Source organism: Botrytis porri (assembly GCF_014898465.1).
Source record: "Botrytis porri strain MUCL 3234 chromosome Unknown BPOR_012, whole genome shotgun sequence".
NCBI lineage: Eukaryota > Fungi > Ascomycota > Leotiomycetes > Helotiales > Sclerotiniaceae > Botrytis > Botrytis porri.
Window position 1 is genome coordinate 190,961 of NW_024066086.1, and position 21,427 is coordinate 212,387.

The 21,427-nt window shown below is 40.7% G+C and overlaps 3 protein-coding genes across 3 annotated transcripts; 1 reads left to right on the forward strand and 2 right to left on the reverse strand.

Annotated features, from left to right (window-relative positions):
- Positions 1 to 385: 385 nt before the first annotated feature.
- On the forward strand, positions 386 to 2,181 carry EAF01_008636 (uncharacterized protein; the record flags this gene model as incomplete). Its single annotated transcript, XM_038916892.1, has 4 exons — positions 386 to 578; positions 630 to 1,174; positions 1,229 to 1,636; positions 1,858 to 2,181. The coding sequence occupies 4 exons, from the start codon at positions 386 to 388 to the stop codon at positions 2,179 to 2,181; spliced, it is 1,470 nt and encodes a 489-aa protein (XP_038767286.1).
- A 358-nt stretch (positions 2,182 to 2,539) lies between these two features.
- EAF01_008637 (uncharacterized protein) lies at positions 2,540 to 3,551 on the reverse strand (the record flags this gene model as incomplete). The annotated part of the gene is made up of 4 exons (XM_038916893.1): positions 2,540 to 2,735; positions 2,917 to 3,140; positions 3,340 to 3,465; positions 3,537 to 3,551. The coding sequence occupies 4 exons, from the start codon at positions 3,549 to 3,551 to the stop codon at positions 2,540 to 2,542; spliced, it is 561 nt and encodes a 186-aa protein (XP_038767287.1).
- A 4,694-nt stretch (positions 3,552 to 8,245) lies between these two features.
- EAF01_008638 (uncharacterized protein) lies at positions 8,246 to 10,291 on the reverse strand (the record flags this gene model as incomplete). Its single annotated transcript, XM_038916894.1, has 1 exon — positions 8,246 to 10,291. One exon carries the CDS (start codon positions 10,289 to 10,291, stop codon positions 8,246 to 8,248), a length of 2,046 nt encoding a protein of 681 aa, XP_038767288.1.
- Positions 10,292 to 21,427: the final 11,136 nt, after the last annotated feature.

A 21,427-nucleotide genomic window follows, 5' to 3' on the forward strand; every position in this document is an offset into this window, starting at 1 on the left:
GGGTATCTTCAAAGAGACCAAGCCAATACTTTTATGCTGGCTTCGTCATTTGCATATGCATGGGTTGTTTCGTTGTCACACACATGCAGGGAGTTTCTCAATGGTCCAATAGTATCGGACGTATTTATTAGTTGAAGATTTTATCACCCTGGTCTCCGCAACGGTCTGTCAATCATGGTGATTATGTGATTTTATCCCAAGCCTTGGGTCCTCCACTTTCCCAATGGGAACAAAAATTGGTATCTGACAGCCCGAGTGGGTGGGTATCTGCAGATTCCCATCTGCTTGGTCCTTATATTTATTTCTTTATGGACTCCTCTGTTTTGGTGAAGCATTGTGTTTGTGTATATCCTCAAGGGAGTCGATCTTGAAATTTGTGGATATGATGTTGGTTCCAATCATTGCTGTTTTGTTATCCTACATTGTATATGGAATAATATGGCGTCTATACTTCAGTCCAATCGCCAAATTCCCCGGACCAAAGTTGGCTGCTATTTCCATCCTCTATGAAATATATCATGAGATTGTCTTGGGAGGAAAGTATACCTTCAAAATTAAGGAGTTGCATGAGAGATATGGTATGTCCTTTCTTCCTATTGTCCAACATGAGCTTGATACTCTTCAAATAGGACCTATAATCCGGATTAATCCCTGGGAGCTTCATATCAATGATCCAGACTATTACGATGAATTGTATGTCGCTGGTGGGAAGAGACGTGATAAATATCCCTACTACACCAAGCAATTTGGTAATTCCGAATCGATGATTGGCACTGTCTCACACAATCATCATCGTCTTCGTCGAGGAGCCATGAATCGTTATTTTTCCAAAGCCAGTGTTTTCCGCCTCGAACCCATGATTCAGAAATATGTAGATTCACTTGTTCGTCGGCTCTGCTCGTATAAAGACACTAAGAAGCCGGTTAATCTCTCGTGGGCCTTTTCGTGTTTTACTTTCGATGTCATTTCAGAATACGCGTTGGGAAGAACAGATAGTTCCATTAAGACTTCTGACGATTTTCATACGGATTTTCACGATGCGATTGAGAATTTTGGTAACATATCACATGTTACAAAGGTGTTCCCGTGGATCTTCACGTTGATGCAGTATATGCCGTTGTCGTTGATTAGGTTTCTTGATCCGAAAACTGTTAGTGTTGTGGAATTTCAGATGGTGAGCATGCAATCGATGACTTTTCTGACGTTGAAGGAATTGACTGGATCCTAGGGGATGAAAGCTCAAATAGGTGCTATCATCAATGGAAAAAACACCAATCATGAACGTTCCTCCCAACTGACAATCTTCCACGAAATTCTCTCCAGTGATCTTCCCCCAAACGAGAAATCAGTAGCTCGTCTCTGGCAAGAAGGACAAACTGTCATAGGAGCCGGTACTGAAACAACAGCTTGGACTTTATCTGTGATTGCCTACCATGTCCTCGCTAACCCTGATATTCTATCGAAGCTTCTTACCGAGATGGAGGGAAAAAATGGATTAAAGGACTTAGAACAGTTGCCTTATTTGACAGCTGTTATACAAGAGGGGCTGAGGTTGAGTTTTGGAGTTGTGGCACATTTGCAAAGGATTTCTCCGGATCAAGTATTGAAGTTTCATGAGTGGGAAATTCCCTCAGGTGTATGTTTTTCTCCTGAATCATTTTTTCCCTTCTTTTCTCTCCCAAGAGTTTTTGGCTCAAATTGCATTTCGACATTGAAATGCTTTTCGTTTCTCGAGTACAATTGAAACGTTCAAATCATTCGAAATATCGTGAAAGTTCACATACATCCCATCAATCCAAATTATCATCCCTACCTTCCTTCCCCTCTATCACCCCGCAAAAGCTAACACCACTCCAGACCCCCGTATCCATGTCCTCCTACCTCCAACATCTCGACCACCGCATATTCCCCTCCCCCAACACATTCTCACCAGACCGCTTTCTCGAAAACCCATCTCTATCAAAATACATTGTAAGTTTTAGCAAAGGATCGCGTCAATGTTTAGGTATCAATTTGGCATGGGCAGAGTTGTATTTATGTGTTAAGGGTGTTATTGGAGAGTTGAATTGTGGAGATGAGAATTTGGCGTTGCATGATACGAATGGAGGGGATGTGGAGTGTACGAGTGATTATTTTGTGCCGGCGAGTAGTGGGAGGGGAGTGAGGGTCTTGGTTGGGTAGGTAGGTAGGTTATTGTGTAATACCTTCGAACAGATGGTATTTTATACATAGTCTAGCAAACGAGCCCTTTGCGATATATTAAAAATCTTCCTTAAAAACCTTGGCACCATGATTTTCTGCAGGCTCTGAAACACACTCCTACTGTTCGACATTGACTGGATCGTGGGCAGGAGTAAAGAAAGATACTTTTGTCTATCTAACTGTACTGGTGGGAATATTTTGCAACTATTCAACACGATGAAAATCAAATAGAAATTGAACTGGTGACCAAACAGATGGCATCTATCTCATTCTCCCCGCTCTCATTCACTCCCCTCAATGACCGCTTACTCCTCACTCCTCTCCAATTTTTCAATACCTAAGCTCTTCTCTTAAACTCGAGCTGCGCCGCCGGATGCGGATGAATAAAAATACCAACAACAATGTTTACTGGTCTCTCAACTCCCTTTATTTTGACATCCCTAATATTTCTAAAGTCCCAATGTCTCAATAATTCGACCATTACTACTTTGAGTTCCACCCCTGTAAAGAATCGACCTGGACATGCGTGGTGACTTGTTTGGACATAAGTTGTGTTATTAGTACTTAGGGAGATTCTCTGTTTTCAAGACTGGATGATGTAGGGGAAGTTGACTGGAGATGTAAAGCATATAAGAGAAATTGGGAGATAGAGAGCATATACCATAACCAAAATTCAAAGAGTTCTTATTTGTTGTTATATATTAATATTTGGACTTATTTCCTGGAATTTTATATAGTAAGGAAAAGCGGAAGGGAAACAAAATATTGGGAGGATTGAGTTTGAGTATTATAGAAGGATTGTAGGGAAGCGAAGAGAGATTAAGGCCTGCTAAGTTGATTATATGGGAATCGTATAATACACTGGTTCCCTTGGGGATAGTATGGCTGATGGAAAGATAAAGGGGAGCGGTTGTTATGCGGAGAATTACAGCTGGTTTCTGTTAGTTAGTTTTCTTTTATATATTATTTCATATTTTAATGAAGATTGAAAGAAATAATCAATATGCTTATACTAGAGGAACTCAGCCTCTAACTCCCTTTTAAAAGACTATCTAATTTCTTTAATTATATTAATAACTGTTTTTTAAAGCATTCCTTTTTGTTAGTATCAAATTCAAATCCTTTTTTTACAATCACCTGTTCGATTTCTTTACGAAAAGGTGTAATAAATTCCGAATAAGCAATGAGATCTAATAAGATATAGCAAATAGCTGAACTTGTAGTATAAATTGAAGCAAATGATAGAGTCAACTGGTTTACAATCTAATTATAAGTATTCTCTTTAAACTTCAAACTTATATACTTCATTATTTAAATAACAAATGCTCCCTAACCAACTTCAAATTCATTCTTTAGTTCTCTATTTATTCCTTTTTCTTTTTTAAATCTTTAAATATATTAGTTAATAAATAGTTTTAATAACTTTACTGCCTTGTTCGTATATAATTAAATCTTTTTAATTTCTAGTAGAAATAATACTCCAAAATGTCTTATTCATATTAGTTATTGAATCATAGCATTCTTCGCTTTTGTACAATTTGTTATATCATTAATACTAATTTGAAGTCACTCTTTATTTCGACTAAGAGGTCTTCCTGTAAAGACTCTCTTATTAATTAGTATCACAATCTGTAATACTTTTCAAAGACCACTTTATTCCAAGACTCGCATTTATTAAATTCTATATCTAATATATAATATAATTCATCTTATAAAGAATTTATAGTTAATATAATTTAATAGATTAAATTAGTTTTGATAGTCTTGATAACAATAAGTACATCTCTGTCGAATTTGATGTAAACTATAAAAAAAAACGTGTTTGATTTCCTTTTAAAAGAATATTTTGTTTTCAAAAAGAAAACAAACTTTGTCATTAATACAATGTAATAGAAAAACTATAGGAAGTTTGCTTAGAAGCATAAATAAAATGGTAGAGTACTACTTTGTGAATTAGAATATTAGAATACCAAAGAAGGATTAGCTGATAGAGATATTCCTACTTGAATCGATCCTTCAAGTAATGCCTTGTGCTAATTAGTAGAACCTGGTTTTCTCGTGATTAGAAAATCTAACTTTTGGAATCGAGAAAGTATAATTTCAATAAATAAACTAAAATAACTAACAACAAAGCATCTAAGAATTATAATGATATAGTCATATATTTGCTTCTATCGAAGAGTGCTGGTGATATCTTGAAATATATTCATCTAGTTCAACTCTGAATTCTGATCGATAAGAAAGTGTGAAGATAGTTCTAATCAAACGAGATGAAAGTAACGATTATATGTCCAGAAGTCGATGTAAAATGTGGATGTATATCCTTAACTCCAATAACTCGTATATCTTCAGTAGTTGTAAACCCCAAGACAGAAACCCAAGACAGAAACCAAATAACTGAAGCTCACCCAAAGCTTTCTATTCACCAAACGAAGACCATGGAAACAAGGATATATAAAGGTTGACGGATCCAAAATTGATATCTTTTATGAGAGCACAGAAGACTTGTATACTCGAGTATATTCGTCCCATCTCAACCCTTTCCTGCCCTCTTCCTAGCTCCCTCCATTGAAAAATCAATCAAACTCAGCGTTCCACGAGCAAGAGGTAATACCCACCTGCTATGCATATCCCCAGTAAGTCTGTCATCTAACTCACACAGACGGAAAAAAACAACCACGTCCATTCCAACCCACAACTCCTACTCTAGTACTCAAGCTTTATCTCCTCTCTTTCCCTGAAACTCGCGACCTACAAAATCGTCATCATCAAACAAACCTCTCTCATTCGCTGATAACAAGCAGACAAATCTGCAAATACCAGTTTGAGTGGGTGTGTATGCGCATGCAGTAGATAAGGACAAAAGCTTCTTCATTCGACATTTGAATCTTCATCGGAATGCCGAGTAATTCTTGCAGATTATACATCGTTCGAGTATGACTCCTCGCGTCCCTTGTAACTGTCTTTCGGCATTGAACTTACCCAGTCACTGCCAGACTCCAGTATCCTTATAGCTTTCAAGGTCCATGAATTCACTCACTGTCGTGTCTGATCTTGTCATGTCAAGAGTTGACTTTACGGACAATCTTGGAGAATATAAATGTTCAGCCGGAGAATTTGTTGCAATGTCCAGTTTACAAGTGTGTCGTGGTACACAACACAGGCCTCTTCCAAAAAGTGAATTTGGAAACTTTTTGGGATGTTTCGAATTACTGATCAAGTATGAAAGTTGTTCAAAAAAGTGCTGAGATTATATTGAAGAAAAGGGGGCGTATAACTTCCCCCCTCCCCCTCTAAAACCTAATAATGCTTATCTAATGATATCTCTTCGTACTTCGGAAGAGGCACTGGTACGTCGGAGAAGACATTTTCCATCTAAGATATGACGAACTAAATCATCTAATATGTGCAGCACACATGCCGTTGATATACCGTTGATATGCCGTTGATCCAACGTCAATATATCTTCGATGCACCGTTAATGTACACGATAGCGAGGGGCATTGGAACCATGGGATCGCGATTGATTCTTCATCGCAACGATGTCTAAGAATAAGGTTTGGATCGTTGTACAGCGGAGGGTTTACACCTATGTCCCCTGGTTCATCAATGATACCTTCCTGTGGTGATCTGAAATACGGAGCATTGGATCTCACAAAGATTTTGTGTGAGCGCTTTCCATGCATAGTTTGCCTGTTCACTAGATGGGCTTTGCTCTTATGACGACCATGAAATTGTAAGCAGAGTATACTTTCATGTAAGTATACTGTAGACTATTCTAATCCTTGTTCGGACATTGGAGCAAAGAAACGATTCCGTATCCGATATATGTTCTCTTCCATGCCTCCCATGAAATTATAGAATAAGGTTCAAGCTTGTTTCATGTGACACAAATATGAAGGTCTTAAAGCTGTATCATGCAACGCAAATACATATATGTAGCTATCCATTCACTGAGGTGATACTCGAAATGTAAATTAACGAATCGAAATAACCCACATTGACTCAGAATAACTAAGGTTTGCGCAAGACCACAAAGCAACCTCGTTTAATGATATCTAACCCCCTACAACCCACAACCTCAACTTCCACCCTCGGATCCCCTCGTCCCGAGTATCCGCTTCATAAAAACTCGCTGCAAGTGCAAATCTGACTACAGAGTGCACCTTCCCCTCTCTCCCCCCGTCCTCCAAGACACCTCCTCTTCCCGCCCTCAACAAAGTTCAAACTACCGGAACTCTAGAGCCCAAAGTAGGTCTTAAATTAACATCAATTCATCTGTTGTAGAATTTCATGAACCCTCTTCCTCGACATCATATCGTCTCATGTCATCTCATGTCATACCATAACCACATCGCTCTCCCATTCACCCTTCCATCTCATACCTCACGCGCGAGCTCGCTACTCGTGCGGCCAGAAAGGATGCAACACTCCATCTAAATATGGGCCACTAAGGTTAATCACCTTGTATTTTACCACCTCATGGAATGTGCCTGTGAGTGGAGTGTGGCATACTTTCTGGCAGCACGAGTAGAGAACGAAGAAGTTCAAGACCCTCCCCAAATGACAGGTATATCTCTTCATTCCATCTATCCATCTACTAATCCCTCGTATTCACATATCTAACACACCTCACACCCCATACACCAGGTCGCTCGCACTGATACAAGAAAATCACCTCACCTCACTCCACCTCATCTCATCTCACCTACAAACTAACGACTATACATATCCCTCAAATCCCTTGAACCAACCAACCATCCAACCAATACCTACTCACGCCCTTCCACTTACGCCCTTTCACTGACACCCATCCGCCTACACCCACTCATCTCCCACCTCCTTCCCTCTTCCCTCTTACCCCTCCCTCCTCCCTTCAACCAACACCAAAATCCACACACTACCCCTCAAACAAAACACCAAAACCTTCAACAAACACACAAAGAGGAGTGTCTACCTACCTACCTACCTACCTACCTACCCACCCACCCATTCAGCTGCCTTGCCCGGTCATGTATAACCACCCACCCACCCACCAAGCTACCGAGCCACTCCCCACGCAGGAATAATTTTCCTTTCATTACATTACCCCGCATATCTACATAGGTACAACGGTACAATGGTACGAAGATACCCAACCAAAAAAAATCAAGATACACATATAAATTTATGACTATATACTCTCCACCGAGGTAGGTTTGCAGATAGGCAGGCAAGACAATGCAATCGCATCTCTCGCAAACAGAAATACGAATACAGATACAAACACCCGCGCACCAACAAACACATACAATGTAATTTTGATCTCCTCATGATCTACCTACCTACCTACCCAAGCTCTACTCACAACTTCCACCCTCCTGCGATTAAATCCCGGTATACAAACCATATCACATCAGATCATTTGACCATCTCAACAACACACATTAGACAGATGTCTTCGAAGACAAAGATCTTTCGTATAGCATTGACGAGTATGTATTGTATTGCAATGCACGTCTTGTATATGGTGAAAGGGTTCGTACCAAAAATGTAGATAAATAAGTGCAAGCAAGCATACCTATCTACCCGATACATACCCAGTGCGAGATATACAATTCATGATCTACTGCCTATTTGAAATCAATCAATCGATCCATGCCACGCGACGCCACGCTACTCCACTCCACACCACACCACACCAAACATACTCCCCTATAAATCTCATGCGTGAAATATAGACTATGCTCCAGCCTCCAACTCTCCGCTCAATCATGAAACCGAGCCGAACCAAAGCTCAGAGCACCCCTCACAAAAAACAGAAAAACAAACAGACAATGCCGCCCCATTTCCCATACCATGCTTATGATCATCTATCCTCATCCGTCATATGACAATGACGTAGAAATCGATGATCCATCCGTAAAACGCCAAAAGATATGCAATTGTAAAGAGTACACACATAAATACACCACGAGTCTCATTTCCCTACGTTGTATGCCCCCATCGCCCAATATGCTTGTTTCCCGGTTCTTGTATCAAGTTCTCGAGCTTCCCTAAATGGCTAACTCTTTTGATTTTCTCCCTCTGCTTCCATCAAATCATCCATCATCATCCTTTCACTCATACTCCTTGGGGTTCCGGAAAAACTACCCACTCCTCCACTTGTTCTATAACTCAAGACATCGCTTGCGTCAAGTCCACTGCGACCGTTGACACTTCCAACAAATGAATTCATAGCACCCATTGATGCGGCACTGGCATGTACTGCATCAGTGACAACTGGCATACTGAATGGACGACCTTTGTAAGCACCTACGATTCCATGTGCAGGAGCAGGGGCTGTTGTTACTTTCTTGTTACCGAAATTATTAGGAATTGGACGAGCAGGAGATTTAGAAAGTTCGACGTTGTCAGGGCTTTCTTCGATACTTGGCGAAGTAGGTTCTTCTGTATCCGATTCATCTTCTTCATCTTGAGGACGGCTTCCGAGACTTGGATTTTCATCAAAGGAGAATAAATCCTCTTGTTCATCATCCTGAAAGGTCAGGCTGGTTGATTTCTCATCACCCTTTCCTCTAGGTTCCAAAGGCTCGAGTGTAAGTGGTTTGCTTGGCATTTTCATCTGCAAAGGGGAAGTTGCTGGTTCTGGATTCTCATTATTTTTCGGGGATAGAATGCTCGCAGGTTGTTTGTTATGACTTCTCACTTGTTGCAAAGATGGCATATCCAACATATCATCATCCGATAGATCATCTGCATCCTCCTCCAGTAGAGCCTCTATATGCTTCACTTGAGCTTGTGGTTCGGGTTGTGGTATTTTCGTTGGTATGGAGATGGGTGGGATATTTTCGTCTCGAGGTGTAATAGGAGTTGGTCTAGAATCGAAGTAATTGGTAGTATAAACATCATCTTCCAAAGTATCAACCGAAGCCGATCCATCTGGTGGAGCAACGACGGTGGTCCATTGTGTTCCATCATCCTCTAGAGGACCTCTCGATAAGGCTCGCAATGCCTGCGAGGAAGATATTCTTTTGGGTGGTGGCGCATCGATATCCTCGACCATTTCCGAACCAGCCTCATCATCTGAATCATCTGAGAAGGAAGGTAGAAGCATTGGCTCCAATTCTTTGGGCGATGCTGTTGGTAAAACCTCTTCTCCTTCCACATCAAAACGAACCCTCCGAGGACTTGTATTCTTTGAACTGGTAGATGTTCTTCGTAAAGCGCTTCTGCGACGTGGTCCATCACTACTACTATTGGATGCGATCGAGATTTCATCGGTATTTTTTCGTTTGGGCATCGAAGGACTTCTGAGATCTGGAGAAGCGTTCAAAGATCTAGTATCTGTACTTGCGTCAACAAGCGACTGTGACTGTGACTGTGATTGCGATTGCGATGAGGTATCCATTTGTGTATTTTTTGACTTGTTATTGAGTTCGGTATTGGAATTCGACTTTCGATCGTATCGACTGTTGGAATCTAACAATGGCAGATAACTTGGTGTAAAGACTCCTGTGAATTCCTTCTCTCGCGCATGTGGACTTCTCGGACGCTCTTCCTCTTCTTCTTCTGCCACTACCTTTTTCGTATTATCAGGAAGTATTGGCGCCGAGGTACCGAAAGCTAATTGTGACTCCATTGCCGTGGAAAATCCGTTGGTCATCACATTTGAGTTCTCATGCGGCGAGCTTGTGATTGCGATTGTGTTGTTACCATTGGGAATGGAAGTATGACTGGAACTGGAACTGGGACTGGGACTGGAGCTGGGATTGTTGTTGCCTGTGCCTATATCTGTATCTGTATCCGTATCTGTACCTGTACCTGTACCTGTACCTGTACCTGTGCCTGTGTTTATAATTTTGGCGCATGAGTCCAGGCTATCGATATCGAGATTTTCGGCGAATGGATAAAGAGCCTTATAATTCTTTAATTCTTCGGCAATCATTCTGGACACTTTCTGAGAAACGTTTGGAGAGACATTCTTTAGTAAATCCTCTTCATACTTAACATATTCCTTATTCATGTCCTTTCGATATAAATCGACCTTATGATCAAGCTCGGTAAGCTTGTTAGACAGCTCCTTTACGAGCTTGCTTGCTTCGTCCATGATCGGCAGGAGTCTTGTTGCTTATTTCAAACGTCTAGGAGGCGAAAAAAACCGAGTTGAGTTTTTGGGGTGAGATTTGCGATGACGGGTGGCTGTGGGAAGAATGGAAGAGAATTGGTGAGAATTGAGGAAGATGAGATAGAATTGATAGGCCAATTGATCTCCTCAATACATTCTCGTCAACCGTAGGATTGCTTGGAAGGAGGAGGTGGTGGGAGAAGAAGAGGAGGAGGTATGAAGGTGATGATGAAAAGGAAGGATAGATATGAGACCTAAAATAATAGATAGGTAGTAGAAGGTTGGATTATGGTCGATGGTATAATCCAATTGATATAAAAAGTAATTTGTGTAAGTTAATCGGTTGTAATATTGTGGAGTATTACTTTAAATTACTACTTGATTGCTTTATTGTGTTCTTCTTCTCGTTCTTCTTCTTCTTCTTCTTCCTCTTTCTCTTTCTCTTCTTCTCTTTCTTTCAGTCTCTCTCGCCCGCTCGCTCTCTCTCCCTTTCTGATGCCGGACTATTGAAACGAATGTATGTATGATATGTATCTATCTATGTACATGCATATCACACACATATCACTGACGATTATGAAAGGTTTTTTTTTTTCTTATTAAGGCGCGGCTTGAAGTCGGTGAAAAAGGATAGTTAGCAACGGACTAGAGAGTCTAGCTTGAATAGTTTCAAAAATTTACTCCAAAACCAGGAACAGACATCAAACCATTGGTAGGTATTGACAGGTGTTACCAATTGAATTGTGCTTTTGGAATGCTTTCACTCAGACCATATTATATTACTCTACACTTGGGCATTCATCTTGTTGTCGAATATTGATCTCGAATATGAATATGTCCTCCTCAGTTGTGAACTCATAAACTCTTGAACTTTCGATCAGTCGATTTTCATTGATCTTCAAATTTCATACTTTATCTATCACTTGGTGAAGGGTTCGAAAATATATGGGTTTCTCACATCAGTCTAGACAATTATTGCGCGTCAAATGGTTCTAGATCAACAAGATATTCATAGATACAATGGGCTTTATGGGTCTAATACTCGTATAAGAGTTCCTCAGGAATCAAAAAAGAGTGAGCCAGTCTTTTTCGACCCCCGGGACGTGAGCTCGAGGGAATAAGTTCTGTGAAATCTCTGATACACTGTGTAGTTTTCTCAACATGAATTCTCTCCATACAGTATCTACCGGATATACAATACAATAGGAGACTCGTCAATGAGTTGGTTGGAAGCATCATGACGAAAGTAGAAAGTATAAAGCTTCGAGTTGAAGAGAGTCTAGTTGATGTGTATCCTATTCCTTTGTAGCCGATTACCTTCGATCGAACAAGGCTCAATTGATATTGTTCTTCCAGACAGCTACCAGGCAGGCCCAATCTCTATCACATGTTGACCATCTATCGGTGTTGTACTTTTCCTTCAATATCTAATAATTCCTCCAATATTCGATTCAGCTTTCTTCTTCATCCTATCATATACATCTTTTGTATGGTTACTGTGAAATAGCTCATGCTGTCCTACATATTTTCCAATATCTCCTCAACCCAGCCGACACCGGCATGAAGTCTGATATTGATCGATCAACTGCAGTGTTCATCACACCGACGTTACACCAGCCAGTAATCCGACACTCTGTTCGCTCTGAGAGTCAGATTTCCACCAACCTCAGCAATTAAGAATTTGATCTTGAAAGTAAACCATGGATTTGCATTGATACATGGGGTCAACATTTCTTGGAATCTTCTGTTAGCCATCACGTGTTGGGGTACACTTTTCTTATCGCGATGGATCTTGACTGTTTACTACATACAGTACGATAGTACCCAGGTACTGCTGTACATCTTACATAGGCATACAATCTACAATCTACAATCTATTCACGAATTTCATATCAGGCTCCTTCATATCTATACACATATAGTGCTAATCGAACAAATTCACGGTGAGGCGGAGGGTTCTTTTTACCTTCCTCCCTGATCAAAACTTCATCTATATTTTGAAGTCACTCATCAAGTAGCACTACCTACGTGGCCCAAGTACCGAAATATTGATTGTTTGGCCCCCAAATACTATGGGCACGAGACTTGCAATGATACCCTTTCGCCGAGATCAACAGTTGTATCCTTGAAGAATAGTCCATTGGTTCACCAATTATTGTGGCAAAAGAGTGCATTATTTGACATTACATTCTCCTCGGAATCCTGTTAATCTTTGGTAGATTGAAATTCTCCTTTTGATAGTTGCCTCGGCTCCATCAATGTTTTTCAATGTTTCATTAACTCTTTCACCCTCCGGAAACTTACGGACAATGACCCTTTGTACCACAATTCTTTTCATTGTACATTCCTTCTGCCCTATCGAATCCTAAATCAGTCGTATTGATATCGTCAGATGAACATCTGAGATGCTGTACCTGATCGTGTATTTGCGTATACCTGCAGCCAATACTCAAGCGGGCATGGCAATAAATTCCCGTTTGATATTTGATATACCAATCGTTTTTTTCTTGATGGATGTAACTGTATGCACGTTGAGCTTGCATGCCGGTGATACATGAACTCGTTTCTTGGAAAGTTGGAAGTTCAGCTCAGGCTTTCTTGGTACATTGATACCTTCTAGGCAATAACTGGCCATGCTCTCTCCTGAATTAGGTACTCATGAATCTTAACCCTCTTCAAAACTGGGGAAAGAGACCTTTATGATTTTGTTTTCAAATTTGATCTTAATTTTATGAGCTGAAAGCTTTTTTTTTAAACTTGGTTGATTTAGTTTGAACATTTGTTTCATGCTACTCATATGACAACCAAGTGGTCACGCAAGAGTGAAATGATTCAAGCACCTTATGGCATAGCTCTCGGACTAGAACTTTGATCCCAATATCCATCATTTCATTTCTATAGGTGAGATAGATGTTGCAGTGCAATAAAGATGGATGTGAAGTTGAGGAGGCCGAAAGATGTGAAGAAGGACAGCCAATTCAACCATATTGGCTTGGTATAATGTCAAATTCAACCATGCCTGTCATATACGACCATAGACTGAGGAGAATTGGGCATCCCGTCCGCTCTGCCATACACAAGCCTCAGATCGGTAGATTAGTAGTTGGGTGGGTGACCACCAGCGAATCCCTACTGTTGTATGTTTTGTCTTTTTGCCAGTTTGTGGAGAGGGATGCTAAATGGGATGGAGGGGGACGAAAAGGCGACTTCGGACGAATGCCGGGTATCCCGATACATGTTGAGGAGTTTTGCTCCTATTATACCCACTAACAACCGTGTGCCATTATTACATTTTGGCATTCATTGATCAATAGCTGAATCTATGGTCTGGACTTGCCACGATCGGGTAGCAGCGGAGGGTCACAAGGTTTCAATCAAAGCACATATTGTCAAATACTCACTAGATCCATAGAAATTATGGATCTTTTGCTGTCTACCCTTCTCTTCACTGTTAGTCACTGCCTGAATGACCCATTCGTTTTGTTCTATGGTATACGAAACTAGTAATACTCCAATGTCATTCTCCACCACCTCCACAATGATTCTTCAATATTGCAATATATATTGAATTCCATCATTGTTCAACATCAAATAGGCCGGATGGTGTAGTTGGTTATCACGTGTCCTTAACAATTAACACCTGTTAAATACGGACAAGGTCCTGGGATCGTGCCCCAGTCTGGTCATACATACGTTTTGTCTTTTTGGTGGTGTAGGTGCAGCTTCATACTTTTTGAGCTGGTTTCGAAAATGCTTTGGAGATTGATGACCCTACGTCCCATTACCTTCAGGGAAAACGCAGTACTATATTATTCATTGTAAGTTTTGAGACGATGTTGATGGAGGGAGAAAGTGTGTTTTGGATAAACACTCCTGTTCCGTCTTTTACCTCCTCTTATCAGCAGGTGGGCATGAGCAGAGGGAGAGAATGCTTTAGAGGTTGGTAAGTGTGTATGTCATGAAGACGTTGGCCCAGAAGGACAATATGGTAATGATTTTTGGAACTTCTGATAGAAGATGGAGAAGAGGGAAGTGGGAAATGTGAGGAGGGTTGAGTCCGCTTCTTCTATTGAATTAAATCTTGAACCACAACAAATGTAACTGTTTCAGGGCTGAACGTTTTATGTAAAGTATCAGGAATACTAAGGAGAAAACGTCTGAGAGAATAGGGAGTCGTTATGTTGTTTGTATGTAGAGTGATGAGGAAAATATTGAAGTTTGTCTGTCATGAATATACCATCGCCATCTACATATCTCTCTGTAGAAAGCTTCAAACTTCAAGCCTTAGAAGAGCAAAATCAAAATAAATCATACAGTCAAGAGCTCACTCACATCTACTTCCTTCCCATCTATCCATCCTCCCGTGAAAATTTCTACATCCCTAACTTAACCCCTCCTCCCTCTTGCTCCCCCCCCCTACCCCGCAAAAAGAATTCAAAAAATTCGCCCATACTCCCAAACCACCACCTAACACCACAAAACAAACGGCAAAATGATATTGGAGCGGCAGGGAGTCGAACCCTGGACTTCATCGATACATCAGAATCACATCTATGGAAAGAGAGACCTGAAAATGCAAACGAGGCACTCTACCACTGAGTTACAGCCCCGAGATTGGTGGTTTAGACGAGGAGGTGAGGGATTGAAGAGGAATATATTGGAGTAAAAGGATATGGGGAGGGAGGAGGAGGGAGGAGAGAAAATGGTTGGATGGATGGGGTTGGTGTGGGTTGTTTGTGGTGGTGATTGGGGTTCGAGGGATTACAAATCAGGTTTTGGGGAAAAATGTGAGGTTGTCAATATCAAATGGATTATAGATCTTCTAGTATATTATTTTCTTTACCTTGACAATTCTCTACGATATATGATGGTATGTAATATGCATTTTCTTCTTGACATTCATTTATTCTTTGATTTACTCACATGTGTAGTATACCCCTCCGATAAGATTCAACATCGATAAGCCCCAAAAAAATTCAGTAGTCCCACCCCTCTCTCTCCACTTTTCTGAAAATTTCTTCCCTCCTCGAATTTTTTCTTCCGCTGCTTTCGAACCAAGCCATCCCAATTGATAATCTTGGTTTTGTTTTCTCGCTTCCTGTCATATTTGCTATATATTTCCTAATTTGAGGTCTCTCTGTATCCAATCCAGCAAGCGTTTGTGGTTTAGTGGTAAAATCCATCGTTGCCATCAATCTCTCCCTTCAAAAGAAGAGCGCGAAACAACCTCGATGGGCCCCGGGTTCGATTCCCGGCGAACGCATCTCTTTTGCTTTTTGAGGATTGGAATGGATGGGGATGGAGAGGATGGATATGGTGAAGCTTGAATTTTTGGGGGATTTTGCTTTGAGCGTTGAAGGTGGGGTAGGAAGGGATCAATCAGTGCAGAGGCATGTACTCGTCGTATGTGTATATATATACATGGTTTGGACACTTTATTAGGTAGTCTTTTGGGGGTAAAAGGTTACTAACAAGGAGAGGAAGGCCAGACTTTTACCTTATGGCTTTTTTGATAACTTTTTGATATCCATTTCCTTAAATGTGGGGTTTCTCACTCACTTCTTCACGGAAATCACTCATTAATTACAGCCACCGAATCACCATCAATCATCAGCCCCTCCTCGCTTCATCATCTTTTGCCCCCCCTCGGACCCCTCTTCACCTAAGGAAAACTCTTCCACCTCCACCTCCACCTCCACCTCCACCTCCACATGCATCTTCTGCTTTCGCTTTTCTCCTCGTTCGTCTATGATTCATTGATTCATTCATACACTCAAACGTGAACAGGTCCTTCATAATAAGTATTCCGAATTAGTGTAGGGGTTAACATAACTCGCTTTCATTTCTCTTCTTCTTCAATCGATTAAGGAGTATCTTGACCCGAGTAGCCCCGGGTTCGATTCCCGGATTCGGAAATACTCTTTTGCTTCAGTCGGGCCTTGAGGAGGTGAAGGAGGAGGTGAAGGAGGAGGGAGATGGATGTTTTTTTCCCTTTTTTTGTATCGAGCAGTGAGATACCCGATGGGATATAATCTGAGAATAGACATGGGATGAGGAGATATGGAATTGGAGAAGTTCTTTGGAACATATCTCGCGTGTAAACGAATTTTCCCATCTATTTTGGTCGTTTTGGAGGCTAGTATTCTGGAATTACTTTATTCACTTCATCGTTTTCATATCTCACTCTTAATCGATCGTGCTTGGATCAGGATTTAAATAGGAAAAAGCTATTTCGCATTGAAAATCACATGTTCCAGCCTCTTCAAGTGAATATTGCTTATAGTTCTGATTTTGTTGATGATTAATATCTCGAGTTTTATTTTTCCATGCATGTGTGACAATCTAGGTATCATTTTTGGGTTTGGGGGACTCTTTAGCATGTCAAGTAAGGATTCTCTTGTGTATGATTTCCAAGGACCGGAATTAGGTTTAATATCTTGATAAATTGGTACACTAAACTTGATTTCAGTTCTTGGGAATGAATCAAGAATTTCGAGCGCTTGAAACTTATGGGTGTAGTAAAAGAAGTTGTTCATTCTCTGTTTGTCTCTTGGCTGCGTTATAAATTGAGGTTCTATCCTTCTCGAATTCCTTTCCTTCTCCGTCCCAATATCCAATCCACATGTTGTATTAGTATCATTCCACGCGTCTGTAGCTTGCATTCTTCCCACATGTCAAAAAGATAGTTCTTGGATATATCGGTGATCTAGGAGGGAAATCCAAGAGTACGTGTGATGGTTTCGAGGAACGACATTCTCATCATGGGGGTGCATACGAATTTAACAGTATTCCGGTATACTGGAAAATAGTTGAGAGATATTGCAGAATTTTCGGTTTACTGATGACTTTCTCAGTGAGATGCATCGATGAGCACACCAGACATAAGTTGGTTCTAGAAATGTAAACAGTCAAATGCCAGATGAAGAGAGACTGAATTTCCGACCCGAGGTTCCATTTTAGTGCTCAGCATACTAAATTTTTAGAAAGCTAAAAAAAATCAACACTGCCTTATGATTAGAGTGTAGCCCAGGTGGTTACAAATGTTGTATTAATTGGAAACAATGCTTTAGCAATACATCCGTCCTTGCCATCTTTGAGATGCGACGGAGTAAGCTCTCCGAGGGTTGTGATTAGATGATAATGAATATGAAGGGAAGTAGAGGCAGGCTCATGTAAATATGAAGCTTTCATTGCTTCGTCCATACATAATCATGCTCACCCAGAGCCAGAAGAAGGGGAATGAACATTAGGGTTGTTAAAAGACGGTCTTTTCAAGTTGACCTGTCATTTCATGCAACGTTAGTATAGTACCCCCATGTTGATGGGTTTTCCAAGAATCCAAATGCAAATATTGATGATAACGTTCGACATATCTTTTGCACACGTAATTTTTAGTTGAGATCATGCTTTGACATTACACAATAGAAATGAATGTAGAGCTAATTATAAAGCTTTATTGGTTACCTAGAATCAGATATATCCTTTTATGTCGTCTTCGAAAGTACAGGTATCGCGGGCTATAAGAGTGGACAGGAAAGGACCTCATCACAGCAGACTCGGAGTCATCCGGGGCGGGGGTGAGGAGTGCGTTTTTATTTATTTTCCCCAGTTACTCCATTCATTTAGACACGCATAGATGCATCGCATAATCAGTGTAGCATTAGCTATAGTTAAAATGAATCCATCGAGGATTTACTGCTACCACCTTATTTATGCATTTTTATGTCTTTCACGTCTTTTCAACCAGCCTGACTGCCATGTTAAACTTGTGTCCCTAAGGAATATACATTTCCAAGTCAAATATACAAGATTCACTACGGATCGAGGTTATTACTCGATTCCATCGATCTTTATAAGTATGAGATAAACTCGATGCTTATTTCCAACAAAAAATCTCGCAGCAATTTCACTATCTATTTCTGGACTTCAGAAATCGTTGTAAAAAAAATTACTCAGTTACAGTTGACATGAAAACATGGTGCACCTGTTCTTCTTTCATGGATGAGATTCTAAAGGGAAAATTAGATGAGTAAGAACTCGTATGTGTTATGCAACTCTAAAAGATACATGACATGAAGTAAATGATAGCCAGGAAAAAATCAATGAGAGTGAATCTGATCAATCTGATGATAGTCCATTCATCGGCAAAAGAGCTCTCACTTTCACATGTCGGTGATATTGGGAATAAGAAGAGTAGATTACCTTTCCCTACACTTTTGACAAAGTGAGACAGTCATGTGGCGCTTTGTATATTCGGGTAAGGGGAGTTCTAGGAGTAGGGAAAAGCTATGTGTAAATTTCAGAAAAGCACGGCTCTTACATTACCGGAAGATTCCATACAATTTTGCATCGTGGAATCCGCGGGTAACATGTGAAAACTGAATGAACCAGTCATGTTTTTGAATAAGATGATGGAAATTTCAACCTGAAACAATACTATGGATACACCGCAATCAATGGCGGGATGATTCCCGAGACTGGCTCCAGGGTATCAACAAACAGCGTGTTAGTATTTGCGAAACCGGGTCGAAGAAATATTTCGTACATAGGTGAAATTCTCGGGATATGGATACAAGGGACAATCAGATAAGGTTACTTCTTTTTACAGCACCCTGTGATTCTTCACGTACATAGAGTGATAGACTTCATAGTTTACAACAGATGACACATGCATAATATTGAAAGTTACATATGCTTAAGCTGTGCGGTGAAAGAAAGAGTACCTGAATCTCGAAGTCAAATCTGGTCCGTATTGTGCTAATTCGTCGTACTCATGTTGCTTTGACTGTTGTTAAGAAGGAACTTACATGTGATTGACCCATGACATGAAGTAAGGTACCACGCTTAAAACTTAACTGGATGCCTGCTTAGAGACATCGCATTGGGATAATCGGAGTCACTACCTCGGTTATCTGAGCATTTCGTAAAGAAACTACAGATCAGATCTTTGAGCAGTTGTAGAAGGCTTAGCTGCTTGTTCAGCAAATATGAATCGAAAGATGGCTAGTCCGCGCTAGAACAACAGTTGCTGGACATGCAAAGGTTGCTGCGGCAAAAACTCAAAGCATTCACTATTTTTCGACGTAGAAAGATATCCTTCCGCAAAGCTTGCAGTATACCAGCTCAGACATGTAGATACGTGCGGGACCCCTTGTTTGTGCATCTTGGATGCCTATTCGATTCACCGTTCCGTTGTACTCTGTGCTTGTAAACACTCCCAGAGAAATGGGTGTCTCTCCAAAAGAATTGGATTACTTGAGAACAATGGCAAGCATTTAGCAATTGCCTTTGGGCTAAGCTATTGTAATTTGCCGATCCAGATTACATTACTTCAAGCATTTGACCTTTATATCATGTAATCACAACTTTGGACTCTGCTGCTCTACTACTCCAATTGATCGAGAACGATCTGCACAGAAATGCATATCTTAGCCGTACAAGTAAATCATTAATCTTAGTTCTCATTTCCAGGAGGCTAGAAGACAAAATATATTCCATGATAGAACATTTCCAGGAACAGGACTGCCAAATAGGCAAAGGAGTGTATCAGGTTGTTGACAAGCCCAACACTATTCTCTAAATTCAGTGTTGAATTCTGACATTCGCAAAAATCTATGATGCGATGAAGAGGATGGTAATCTTATGGCTTTCATGGGGCTGGAAACTACTGAAAATTTGACACGCCAATAGTGTTCTGAATGAAACGATGAAGATTAATCAGCAGAATACACCACTGGGAATATCACTGCTGATTCAGACGACGCAGTGACCATGAGAACGTCCACACTGGTTAACTTTGAGACATTCTGGTGCGGTTATCGTGATAATGTTTGCTCCGTATGCTCCACCGACACAATTCGAAAACCCGGTATCCATATTTCCATGTCCATGGCGAATCACTTGATCCTTCAACCTGACAATCAGTGAATCAATCGTTGGCAATTCACGAGAGTGTTCAGCAGAGCAAGCATCGTGCAGATTTCGAGGTCACTAGAAGGAGGTTCCTGAAAGACGGTGACCCGAAAATTCGGGATCACAGGGTTTGCCAGGTATACTTCCTTTGACTTCAAAGAATATTACACAATGTGTATGTGGCTATGATCTTCTATTTCACCATCTCATCACAGTATAGCACTGACTATACTTTTCAGATCTCAACCTGTCTACTTGTAATCTGATCATAATGTCATTTCCCACCATCGATAGCATGAACGGAGGCAAGGGGCGACCCCATTCCCCAGCCCTTAGTCTTTTGACTAGAATCTTACTTTAAAGTTTAGAACTTTCGGTATTCCTCAATAAACCATAATTACTGGGTGCAGAGATGCATGAGAATGTGTGACATGTAGATCTCTCCAGGAGTAGCGAAGCTGACCGCCACTTCTCCACATTCAAGAGATCGACATCAGAGACCACTTAGATCATCAATTTAAAGTTTGTTAAGTCGTTGCTCTTGATTGTTGATGTTTCTGTTTATCGTGAAGCGTTGGTCATGTTTGTATTTGAAATCAACGGAGATACTGACATCAAATATTCGTATGGCGCCTCGCGCTTGTTTAGCTCACAGTAGTGACCTGGCTAAGCCTCCAGAGTATCTGGTTGCACTTCTTGAAGATCATCATTCCACTTTAGAATCGACGAAGAATGAGAAAATGTCTAGCTACTTTAAAAGATAATAGCTAAGCGTGGCCTAAGTTATTCAAAGAAGGGACCAATGGGACCATAAAAAGTCGTTCTGCCGTTAAGCCAGCACGGCTCGGAGATTCCCGAACAAATCCGGTACTCGTGGATTTCTTATATTGTTTTTTCTCAGCCGTTTCATTTGACACTTAACTGAAAGATACATATACTCTGTGCCGTTCATAATAGCCAGAATTATATGAGGGTTCAAAAGTGGGGGACCGCAAACACTGGCATTCACCGAAAACGTGGGAAACTCCTGTACAGGGGAATCACGACACGGGTAGATCGTTATTTCTGAACGCCCTGTCTAAATTGCCGCGCTAATTGTATGTTTTTAATGACTCGTAAGTTCATGACGAAATGAAATCGTGCCGTGTAATCTATGAACTGACAGTCTCGGGCCCACTGTTCCTAGCTCTCAAGACTAGACAAACT